At 35.6% G+C, this 13,038-nt stretch overlaps 1 protein-coding gene across 2 annotated transcripts in view; it reads right to left on the reverse strand.

Annotated features, from left to right (window-relative positions):
* Window positions 1-13,038, reverse strand: part of TMTC3 (transmembrane O-mannosyltransferase targeting cadherins 3) — a 37,497-nt gene that overhangs the window by 18,345 nt on the left and 6,114 nt on the right. Inside the window, exons 2-6 of one of the 2 annotated variants that reach the window (XM_065743205.1) lie at window positions 8,131-8,226; window positions 7,307-7,523; window positions 5,704-5,922; window positions 1,648-1,747; window positions 834-949 (exon numbers count right to left, since the gene is read on the reverse strand). In XM_065743205.1, coding sequence (XP_065599277.1) covers window positions 834-949; window positions 1,648-1,747; window positions 5,704-5,922; window positions 7,307-7,495 — 624 coding nt within the window. In that variant the 5' untranslated portion in view covers window positions 7,496-7,523; window positions 8,131-8,226. Of the gene's footprint in view, window positions 1-833; window positions 950-1,647; window positions 1,748-5,703; window positions 5,923-7,306; window positions 7,524-8,115; window positions 8,227-13,038 lie in introns of both variants that reach the window. The other variant, XM_065743204.1, reaches the window with a different exon arrangement.

Consider the following 13,038-nt stretch of genomic DNA (forward strand, 5'->3'; position numbering starts at 1 on the left):
CTCTAGAAATCCAGTTTGTAAATGACATGCTTATTCACTAGACACATAAAGCCAAATAGATACCAACACAAATTTCCTCTAGCAGAAAAATATATCATTTTAGCATTGAACACACCAAAGTAGACAATCTTTCTGCTTTTACAAAATAACAATTCATAATTTAAATAATTAAGGAATAGTAAATTTAAAATATATTTGTAGACTATTTAACTAATTTTCAACTGCTTTCAATTTGAGTATTAAAAAGCCAGTAATTCTTTCACTACAGGAAAAACATGTTTCTCTAAAGAAAAGTTACTATTAATGTATAGACTTAGTAATGTCTAGTAATCAGGATGAAACTGATTCAATTAGAAACTGAAGTTACTCTCAAAGCAATACTGACTCAAATAAGACTACTCCAAAACATCTGGTTACTCAAAAGAAATTCATCAAGTGCATTTTCAGATTTCATGTTCTCTACTTTTAACTAAAGGATTTAAAAAACAACTCTGCATCTTTAAGTATCTCAATACTTTAACCAAGACTGCTACATTTCAGTCTCTGCAAACCTTAATCAATTAAAACATGAGGTTTTCATTAACATATGTGATTCCTTCCTCAAGTAATATGGTAATATGTTTGCCACGTAAAAGACAACTTAGAAGTTTCATGAATACCTCTCCATGAAGAATGTATTTTAAGCATCAATTAAATAAAAAAGAACATCAAAAAATTTTAATAGAACTACAGACTTAACGACCTGACAAAAATCAGTAATGAAATATACTTTAAGTATTTAATATCTCTTCACAGAACTCTTGTGAACAATTTGAATTTCAACCACATCTTACCCCCTGAGCAATGAATACTTCATAGACACAGCATATCCCCACCACTGTAATTCCTTGTTCTTTACACAGTGTTGCAACAGCTACCAGAAACACAGTCAACGCAATTGGAGTCCACACTGCAAATCAAGAAGACACTATTGAAAATGTTTCATACTACAACACAAAAACTTAGTCAGTTAACCTGAGAGATTAAGGCTAATACTTTATGTCTGAACATGCTCTATACATTTATGCAAACTGTCATTTGTTATTAATGGCAACATTCCTAGTCTTATTCTACAGAAAATTACTTCCAAGTTACCAGTTTTAAAACCATCTCCCTTAAACTGAAAGAACTAATTAAAGGCAAAGGTTGTTTATTCTGATAAGAAAAAAAAAAAACAGTCATTTGTAACTCACCAGGATACCTTTTCAAATGTATGTTTTAAAGGCTGTCATAAAATTTTCATGAGGTCAAACTGACTTTGGAAAAGAGATAAGCCTCCTAAATCTCTACTGAAACTGTGCAGCTTATGTGGGGCCAATTGAAGCATCTCAGAATGCTTTCACATGCATTCACTGGAGTTGGTACAAGAATCTCCGTCATTAAAGAATTCAGGGTTTTACAAAACATCTTAAAAACTGCTTTAGACTTGAAAATGAAAAAAAAATTGTGACGAAAAGTACTGCTTAAGAGACATTATATGGCTGATGGTTTTTTGGTCATTTTTTGACATTTGAATATTTGAATAACCAGCTTATCAACATTGCTATTTTAAGAGCTCTATTATCACTAACACAGAAATTAAGTTACATATATTTATCAGTCATTTACCTATGGTATTATCTGGTCCTTTAGATTTAGTGTATGATAAAAACGCAGCTAGAAAAAAGATAGATGATAAAAGCTCTGCTCTGCCCACAACTCCAGTTACCTAAAAGAAAAAGAAGAATAAAAACAATATTCTAGTATTAGACTAATGCATACCAATATGCTACCTGGATATGAATAAATACAATCTCTAAAGTAGCAGAAAAGTCTAACAGAACAAAACTCCTTTCAGTTCAATCACTGCTGAAAACAAGCACACATGATATAGGCAGCCATCAGACACCTGATGTGCTTTTAAGTACCACAATAAATGAGATAACTGAGAAATGCTATATTGCCTTACCTTCAGTAATACCAGTCACAAATAGAATTTCGGGCAGAGGTTGAATAGAATAATGACTTTATTTGAAGTAGGACTTCAAACAAACTGGCTTTCATCAATAAAAACTGCAAAAAAGACCTTGTCACGTTCACTTACATACACACTCTGAAACAGTGGCATTTAGAAACTACAATTGTTATTTTTATCCATGCCTTTTTAAACTGACTGAATAGAGCTAAACCTGAAAGAAGTGCTCACCTAACAGGTGCTGTGGCAGCTCTAATCTGAGCAGTCAAAAGTTATCAATACACTGACGGCAAACTCTGAGCAGCGAAGTTAAAGAATGGCTCAGGCTTTACTTCAGGTTTGGCAATTTTCTGAATTATAATTTCATTGGCAATATTAATAGTACTGCCCTCTCTTGGTAGCTGAGGAAAAGATTCTATGAAAAATGTGGAGAACACTATTAGCATCTGCTGCAGTAGCCACTGTTCTAACTGCTGTACCATTTAGGACTGCCTTTCCTCCTAATTTGCCCTCTTCTGTAATGTTTTTCATTACACTTGGGTTCTTTTTGAGTTAACTGGCTGAAAGCATACTATAGTATACCACAGTAGACAGTCAAATTTGGCTATGAAAGTCTCATAGCTCACCATGTAATTATGATGATGCTCAAATATGACTCTCAGCCATTCATACTGCGCTTGAAATTTTTATTCCTAGGCACATTCCTAGTCAAGCACGATTGAGCCAGCACAGCATTAAAGAGAAAGTAATTCAAATATCCAAGGTCACGATGTTCAAAAATTAGTCATAACTGAATTTGAGATCATTCTCAAATGATCTCAACTGCTTCTGTTGGCAGTACAGTTTATCAAGTTTAAATTTACCAAAGGATTCACAGAAATATGCACAGTCACAAAGCACATTTCAAAACTGATATGGCATCAGTGACTGTGTTAACATTTTGAGTAGAAAAAAATGTATCTGTTTCAAAACTGTTTGGTCTCAGAGGTTTCAAAGATCTGCACCACAAAATTATCCAGCATGAAGTAGAATTAGATCTGCTGAAAGAGATCATAGGAAAAGCAAGTGTGCTGGTACACCTCCACAATCCTGAGCCAACAAAAGAGACTATTTCTGGATACAAAGGTGACTTATGAGAAGACTCCAGCATTTACAAGGTTACTTGACACTCCATTAGCTCAATGGCTGGTCAAAAGGCTTCTGGCCCAAATGGTAGCAAGCTAGGTAGAATGTCTGAACTGGAACTCCAGAGACGAGGACAAGTGAGATACATTACATCTTTCAATCATTTTTCCTCAGAAAATGATATACTACTTTCTCAACAGCCCATTCTCCCTGTGAAATCAAATAGGATTTTTCCCCCTCTATTTATGCTGTTCCATTACATTTTTCCAAAAGAAATCCATTTGTAGACAGGTAAACATCTGAGATTTGCATGTGTTATATCTCCTATTTCAGACTGTTCTGTAAAATAGTGAGACTAACTTGAAGGAATTAACTTCAGATACATTTCAAATATCAAAAGAAACAAGGTATCATCAAATGATACAAAAACTAGGAATGCAAGCTTTCTGGAGTTCTTATTAGAGTCCAAATAAGCCATTTGACACTCAAGTCCAAGATTCTAAAATACAGTTAGTTATAACCTCATTTCTTTATGCACACGTACAAACTACAACTTTCAAATATAAGAATTTTTTCTTAGTTGCAGGTTACATTTTATTCTTCATGTATTCTCCATGAAAACACTTGAAAGAAAAAAATACACTATGTCAGAAAATAAGAAGGCTTAAATTTAAATGTGGGGAGGAAGAAATTACTTTTCTGTTGAGTACCTACATACAACAGCAGGGGAATCTCAAGAGTATATAAAGGTACACCACTAAGTCCTAGTAATTGTGTGGTCTTAAGGTGCCCTCCTGTGGCTAATATCTAATACTGCACACATTACTATATTATTTTGCTTAATAACTGCACTTCGTAACTTTGTAATATAGAATAAACTTTCATGGCTTTACAGGCTTTATTCAACTCTGGTAATTTTATTGCAAGGTATTAAAAGCAGTTAACTGTGTTACAGTTACCTCATAAAGGATCTGACAGTTCAAGCAAGATAAATAGTAACGGATTCATATAATCATAAAATGAAAGAAGTGAAAAATTTATTAATTAAACACAAATCAGTAATCTAAGTCAGTAACAACTTGTAATCCTCCTATAAAGATGTTTTTTTTGCTAAAAAAAAACATTTGCTATAAACAAGCAAAGCCAAACTTTGAAACTTAAAGTATGTTTTTTTCAAAGAAACAGATAAGCAAGCAGAACTAACAAATAGTTTAACCCTTGCTTTCCCCAAGAATTTATTTTGTAGGTAATTTAACTTTTTTTAATTTTAAAAATGCCACTGTCTTCTTAAAGGAAGGACACAGTAGTAGCCATTTATAAACACTATGAACTTACTTCCTGTAAAGATTTGCTCAAAAACCATAGATGCAGGCTTCTGAATTTCTACTGAGAGATTTCTGACTTAACAAGAAACAAAGATTAGAACTCTGGGAGAACACCTTCAGAAACAGGAACTTGTGTTAAAAAATGGCAAACCAAGGGACAAGAACAGATGTCCACGTTGTTTCTATGCTGTAATAATTACAGGATTATTATCTTTATGAGATATTCACTCTTCACCAAGAAGGAAAGCCACAAAGGACAAGTTTCCTTGCTTGTGCTCTAGAAAAATTCATTCGAGAAGTACAGGCTGTCCAACCTGGAACCCAAAATTGCATCCACACCTTTGAATGGTGATGGGCACAGCGGTCATAGGTGAGTAGTTGGACTTGATGATCTTAGAGGTCATTTCCAATCTTAATGAGTTTATGCTTGTAATATTTTCAGTTTTTTGAAAATTACGTAAGAACACGATAGAAAAACAGTTTTGGAATATGACTTTGCAATCATTGAGAAATGAAATCTAAGTAAGCCAACCTACATGATATGGAAGTTACAGTAGACAATTCTACTTATCTGCTTTATTACCATTTTTTCTGGAAACCTGATGAATCACATGATGAATTACTTCAAAATACTGCAAGAAGACCGGTAAATATCAAATAGCATATAATCAGGCAGTTTGCATAAATAATGCTTTTCACAGCAACAACAACAATGTTCCTAAAGAATCAATTGAAAGGTAAATAAGACAGTCACCTGTATTTCTTCATTCTGATATTGGTTCAAAGAAAGAAAGTAAGTTAGAAGTAGCATAGCAGTAGCAACACTAGCAAGCGTCTTGCCGGGATATACCAGCATAAAACCAACAGAACAGGTTCTGTGATTAGCTTTAAGTAATTGCTTAGCAAATGAATAGAATTCATGAAAATGAATTAAGAGGTATTGTTAGTATTCATAAAATGCTATGTGAAACATCACAAAACACAAAAAATTATGCAAGCTAAAGTAGTCATCATTATAAAACTGAAGAGACTCAAATCTAAACGAATCTCTATTGAATTATTTCTCAGTAGCTGCATGGAATGTCAAACAACTCTGAGCATCGGTCATCTCCATCACAATTTTCAAACAGCTAAGTATACAATAAAGAAAAAAAATCACACACCTTTTGGATTTAAAATATATAACTATTTATATAAAATATAACATCTAAGCTCAAAAATGCAGTTTGAACAGATCAAGCAAATAGCAGATTTACCTACCGCTTCAGTATGTATTGGGTGCACTGCAAAGAGCAGGGATGCAACTATGCTGCTCTGGTTGTCCAGGAAAAGCTTACAGACTTTGAGAAAAACTACACAAACCACTCCATGAAAGATAAGATTTAGGAAGTGGTAAGAAACTGCATTTAACTCGCTGAACAAGTAGTTCAAGCGAAATGTGAGAACTGTGAGGGGTCGATAAGATTTATGACTCCGCTCCTGAAAGGAAATAAAAAAAAGCAGTCACCAACATTTTATAACAGTATATTTATTCCAAAATATCTTTTTCACAATCTGTGCTTTCAAGATTTCCCTCCACTATTCTCAGACATCTACCTAAAAAAAAAATAAAGACATGTAAACTAGTAATACTAACAATGAAGTATAGTGAATGAAAAGTAAATTGAAAATACAGGTGTCCAAATGGAGGAGTTAACTCCTATTATTTTTTCCAACTTCCTCATACTTTCGATGTATTATTCAAAGTGCTCTGATCAATCTGACATTTCATATTTTTAGAAAATAAGAATTCTAGTGCACTCAGATAAATGTATTGTCTACCAGGTCAATGTGCTCATATTAGAGGTTATTCTCCCTCCAGAAGCTTTTTTAAAACTAACACCTTCATTCTGTGTGGGACAAGAAAAAAAGTATTTATTAGCCTATAGCTTACTGATCTTTTGTTGATCATGTCTGTATAACAAAAGTAAAAAAAAATCTAAGAAAAAATGGGAGATGGAGGGAGAAATTGCACACATACATGAAAAGTACTGAAACTGCAGAAGACGTGGAAAGTAATTCAAAAGTCATGAACATTCAAATTAATCTGAGTTGTGTTCTTATGTACTCAATGTCTGAAAAGGTCTGGAAGCTTTCCTTATTCAAAAATTATGTATCAAAGTCTATTTGTAGATCTAACAATTATTATTTGAGAATAAACTTGCTGTGTATTACAGAGACAAAAAGGTGAAGTTTTCAAGGCAGAATGTCTTTTAGGCAAAAGGCCTATGACAGTCATTTCTTTTTTTCCCTTTTGTCAGCAATCGTACCATATGTGACTTCCTAAAATTTATGTATATCCCTCAAATACTGCTGTTTAAAGATGTTTATTGACACCTTTAATTCCAGTGCAGCTTTTCAAATAAAAATTTAGTGAGTCAATATAGGCTACTAACCAAAAACTCTCAATTCACATCAAGACACTTACACAGATGAGCTTAATAGATTAAATCCCTATTCTCCAAATCCTAGATGCGTTGTTTCGGTGTTATTTTTCTTTCCAGATAGGCATTAGAAGTAAATACTACTTTACGTGAATATATGTAGCTTTTGTGGGCGAAGGGAAAACTGTCAGACTTCACAAATTTTTGTACTAAAATTAGGTAACACAGAATCTTGAAGCATTTGCTGACAAGCTCTTTTACTAAACAAAAGGAAAAAATACAAGCAACATCTACTCCTAATCTGATAGTTCAAAATATAAACATCATCAAATTCCATCCAATTGTTTTGTTAAAACCGCATTAGGGAAAACCGCATTAGTAAAAATGGTCTGTATTTTTTTTCCCTCCAATTTCCTCAAAGATTTCCACAAACAGTTTACCTCAGACATTGGAGTCCCCCAGAAGTCATTCTGAAAGAGATTTTTTAATGGAGTAGAAGGATGCAAATCTTTGTTGTCCAAGATCGCTGAAACATCATCAAAAACAAAGCCACAGAAGAGACTGTTCCAGTAGCAGGCTGCCACCACACCAACTATTAGTGCCACTTCCTTTAGGCTTATTTCAGCCATCTTCTCTACGAGCTTTCATGGACAAAAGCTGAAATATACAGACAGATAAATGGGTAATTTCACTGATAAACACAATATTTGGTAAATAGAATCAAATTAATAGTTTCAGTATTTTATAAGTTAATTATGTTATACACCTAAAAATCACTAACAGATTTTTTTCTCAAGTCTCATTCACTTTACATAATTCAGTGTTCAAAATAAATATTTTAATTAGAGTCCCACCTCCTAAAAGCCCTCACACAAACTTGATATTTGTATTTCACATCAATACTACTGAATTTCACATTATATTAGTAAGAAGTAAAACTGTAGGTGACTCATGATGTAATTTGTAGCAGAATGCTGTGCAACTGAAGTGAATGCTGGAGAAGTGAAAATGAGGTGCTTTAGAACCCTGAGTAAATTAACATACTGATGCTCACAATATCAAAAGGGCAGACAATGTGTTGGTAATTTCTGTTTTTTTACTTTAAAAGATGTTTCTCACAAAATGTTTCAAATGTAATTAAAAAACAAATTACAAACATTCTGAAAGACAGGAAATCTGTTGAGTGTAATAAATAAAGGCATTTAAAAACTGGTACAGAGTAACAATAATAATAAAATGTTAATCTTACCATTGAAGATCTCACCTAGCTCTTTTGCACATTCTGTAGAAGCTCATGAAAATGTCATTTTTTCCTCAACTGTGCCAACTTCTCTGACTTCAACAAATGTTCATGAGAGTTCTGTCTTAAAGAAAAATAGCACAAAGAAAACATTACAAATTAATATTCTCTCATCTTGCACAAACCTCCTAATCCCTTAAAATTTAATTAAATAGCAATATTATGACTACTTCATACGTAATACATAATTAGCCAGGTCAAAAGCTGAACTTGCTATTCGTCAGGTTGTTTGAAAACAATAGCACGGCAACCATTAAATGATGGTTCTGTATTCTTGGTGGTCTGAAAGGGGGTCAGCAAAATTGCTATCTTGAACTTCCAGAGGGCAGAATTTGGGCTGTTTAGAACATTGGGAGGGACAGACACTTGGGAGAAAGTCCTGTAGGGCAAAGGGGTCCAGGAAGGCTGGACGTTCCCCAAAAAGGCAATATTAAAGGTGGAGGAGCAGGCCGGCCCTATGTCCCATAAGACAAGACAGCGTGAAAGAAGACTGTATGGCAAAACAGAGAGATTTTGCTGAGACTGGGGAAAAAAAGAGTTTACCATCTTTGAAAGAAGCAGTAGGCAAGTCGAGAAGAATACAAGGATGTTGCAGAGGGAAAATTAGAACAGTAAGAGCACAGCTAGAACTTAGGTTTGCCACCATTGTAAAAGGTGAGAGAAAAGTGTTTTTACAAATACGTTAACAATAAAAGGAGGGCCAAGGAGAATCTCCACCCCTTACTGGATGCAGTAGGGAACAAAATAAAAAAAGTGTTAAGTACTCAATGCCTTCTTTCTTTCTGTCTATATGTAATACTTAGAACACTTGTCCTCAGGGTATTAGCTCTCTGAGCTGCAAGACAGAGGATGGGGAACAGAATAAAACTTCCACAATTTAGAAGGAAACTGTTAGTGATTGCTACTCCACCCAGAGAGTCACTAGTCCACAGACCCAGATGATATCCCCTTGAGGGTACTGAGGGAGCAGGCAAAAGTGATTGCTAAGCCATTTTCTGTCATCCATCAGCAGTTCTGGTGAAACTGAGGTCCCAGATGGCCAGAGATCTGCCAATAAGATGCCCATTCACAAGAAGGGTTGGAAGGAGAGAATCTGGGCAACTACTGACCTGACTGTTTGACCATGACATCAGAGGCGGCTATGGAACAGATCATCTTGAGTGTGATCACACCACATGTGCAGGACATCCAGGGGATCACACCAAGCCAGCATTCAGGAAAGGCAGGTCCTGTTTGATCAACCTGATCTCCTATAACTGGATGACCCGCTTGGTGAATGAGATAAAGGCTATGGATGCAGTCTACCCAGACTCCAGACTTTGATAGCATCACCTCCCACAGTATTCTCCTAAAGAAGCTGGCAGCTCATTACTGGGACATGTGTACTCTTCACTGGGTAAAAACCTGGCTGGATGGCAGGCCCAGAGTTTAACTGCAAACAATGGTGGTGAAAAATATAAATCCACATTTCTGAAATATGATGTTTCAAAAATTAGACAAAATAATACTGACATGCAGAACCAACATTACAAATTATTTAAATTTATCACTTAAGAAAATCCATCTCGAGGTGAGCTGTTTCTGAGACTTCTTTATTAACAACACAAGTTTACTGTCTGGTTGAGCAGCAAGACCTTGTATATAATGCTTCTGAGTCTCAAAAAGTCAAACTGAGGTAATTCTTAAACAGCCTTATTTCAGAAACATACACTGCTACTCAACTGGGAAGAAGGTGAGATAGATTCTTAAGAAATCTCAGTCTAAAGGGATAACTTTACCCAATCAATTGTGAGCTCAACTGCTTTTTGAAGGTTTTTACTTTTCTGTACATAGAATATATGTTAACACAGCTACTTTACTCATGCCTTAATCTTATGCAATTCTAGTGCTTTTAAAAGCCTTTAGTTTTGCTCCGAACTTCTATTATATTATTTCTGCCATTTATTTACACTACTACTGATCACACCATTCCTGACTGCTACACTGACCTGCATGCAAACTACAGAGAAAATACTGCTGTTTTCATCTGGATGAAATAGTACTCTTAGGCATAGGGAGGTTAAGATTTTAGCTGCATCCCAAGTCTGGCTCAAGTGGCATTCCCATCATCAGAAAGATCTGGTATAGAATTCTAAAAAACATTTAAAATCAGTATTTTCTTTTTGATGCTTGCCCTTCCCTATACCTGCACTTTTCAAATGTCGCTAGTGCAAGTATGTGGTATGATTTGTTGTTTCTAGACAAGTATTTGAGCCATAGACACTCCCAGACAATTCTTAACTAGATTAACCATAAGAAGTAAACACAACCAAATACACGTTAGCAACAAGTCACGCAGCACAGGGCTTCAGCTGCTGATAGCTTGGTAGCCTCAAACTTTTGCAGTGAGCAGAAGCACCCTTGGCAGCAAGAGCTCATCACAAATCTGGAAGACCCCTCAATTTTCCAGCTTCTAGGGCAGTTAAGAGAAAAATGGGAAATGCAAGGTGATGACAGAATCTGTAGATTGCACCAAAAAATCCAGCACAACTACTCACTTGTACTCTGATGTTCCAACATTATATTCCTGGAATCTATGCTAGAAAAAAATTAAATTAGGAAAATTACCACCTAGTCTGACTACACGGTAGTGTAACATCCTTGCTGAATTAAAGCTTAAGTGTGGAAAAGATGTTTTTGTAATTAAGCATGTCAAGTATAGTAAGACTCCACATCAGAAACAGTACTTTTATCTACTCTACAACTGGGCCCACAACCAAAGTCTGAATACTCAACAAGTTGAGAATGCAAGACTATAACAGAGGGAGGCTTATGAAAGTTCGTCTATACTTGTTAAGTCAGACAAAAGCACGCCTGCCATTAATCTGAGAATAAAATAGTAATAACTATCTGGCAGCCAACACTCTCCATGCCAATTAATCTGTTGCCATTTGACATTGGAAAGTAAGAAGCCATATAAGGAGTATAAGCGACCAAGAAACTCATGGATCGCAGATGTGCATAAGGTTGCTGAAGCTTTGGTATGACTGGGCTGCTCAAGTGAGTCATGGTGAGTGGATAGATTCCCTTTCTCACTCAACAGGCATGTTGAAATTTGGTAGCAACCCAAGTACGGACTTGCAAGTGTCAGTATTTCACCATTGTCAGTGATGGATGTATTGATAAATATCTGTAAAACATTCTGCTCAGCAACTTGTTTGTTAACACAGACTTGCAGTGAGGGAAAATTCCCTGGTTTCAGTTGGGATAGAGTTAATTTTCTTCCTAGCAGCTGATACGGTACTGCATTTTGGATTCAGAATGAGAATAACATTAAGAACACTAGCACACTGACATTTCAGACATTGTTGAACAGTGCTTACAGTAAGTCAAGGACGTTTCAGCTTATCATGCTACCCTGCCAGCCAGAAGCAGATGGAGAGGGTTGGGGGGGCACAAGGAGCTGGAAGGATACAGAAACAGGACAACTGACCCTAATTGGCCAAAGGGATGTCCCATATCACATCCAGTTGTGCTGAAAAACAAAGGCTCAGGGGGAAGCTGCCACTGCTTGAAGACTAGCTGGGCACCAGCCAGCTGCCACGAGCGTCCAACCTTTAGGCTTGCTTGGGCTGCATTGAGTGAACAGGAATTATCTTGAGCAGCAAAACAAAGGTTGATACAAAAGTAATGCCTCCTATTCATTTCCCCAGAAACTACAACAGCTATAAATAACATGCTAACACTATTTGATAGAGCAAAATCTCATCTACAAAACACTACTTTCAACAGTCACTGCCATTAACTGCACACTTTTCCCAGCTATGCACAAGAGCCAGCGTGCTGCACTCAAAAATCTGCACCAGTGGAGGTGACCCGCTGTATATTAGTAGTGACAATATTCCAAAAATATTTGAAATACTTTTTCTCTTTCTTGAAATACAACATATTTCAACAACCAGACTTTCTGTATTCACTAAATAACAGAATATACTATATTTTACTTGTTATGTATTCCTTCACTACCTTAACAAGTTCTTTAGAGACTAAGTGACTAAGATTAACTTTTCACATCCACATGAAGGCAGAACTATAAATCATATTTAGAAAAAATCAAAATTACAATCAAATAGAAATACATAATTATCCATTTATTCTTGACTCACACTTACTTTTTAACTTTTACTACCATTATAACATACATAGGTCACTCCAAAAGTAATGCTCTCTATTTGTTTACATGGAAACTACAACAGATACAAAGAGCACAATAACGTTATTTGATAGAACACATTCTAGCTACTAAGCACTATTTTTTAACATAGTCACCACCATCAGCTACACATTTTCATCAGTGATGAACAAGAATCTGCATGCCCCACTCATAAAAAGCTGCTCTGATGTTTGGCACGTGGCTTGCCTTTCACTTCACTGTTGCCACTGCTGAAATGCACCACCCACAGCCTCACTGTGTTGACATACAGTTTGGTCTCCATAAACGTTCAGGAAGTGTCAATGAATGTTGATGGGTGCCATCTTTTCCTGCACAGAGAAATTCAACGACACACCTTCACTTCTTACACCCTTTCATGTCAACATCATTTTGTCTGAGTGTCCCTCTGCTGCCATACATCACATGGCAAGAAAATGTAATGGAATATTGATGGGGATGTTCAGCCCCTACTGTCATACCACCAACATCCATCTCTGACAACATGCTTTAAAATAAAACTTACTTTAATCTTTAACAATTTTTGTTGAAACAAAAAGAAAGAGAGCAGGAAAAACAGAGAACTAGTGGGATATTTGACTTTGTTTTTATCAAACATATCAACCTGGTTTGAGTGAGTTTGTCAGAGATTGTTGATGAAATTTTGTTTTTTCTGCACTTCA

The sequence above is a fragment of the Cyrtonyx montezumae genome, unplaced genomic scaffold (assembly GCF_038088225.1).
Source record: "Cyrtonyx montezumae isolate F1298 unplaced genomic scaffold, pur_monq_1.0 scaffold_3, whole genome shotgun sequence".
NCBI classification, from domain to species: domain Eukaryota; kingdom Metazoa; phylum Chordata; class Aves; order Galliformes; family Odontophoridae; genus Cyrtonyx; species Cyrtonyx montezumae.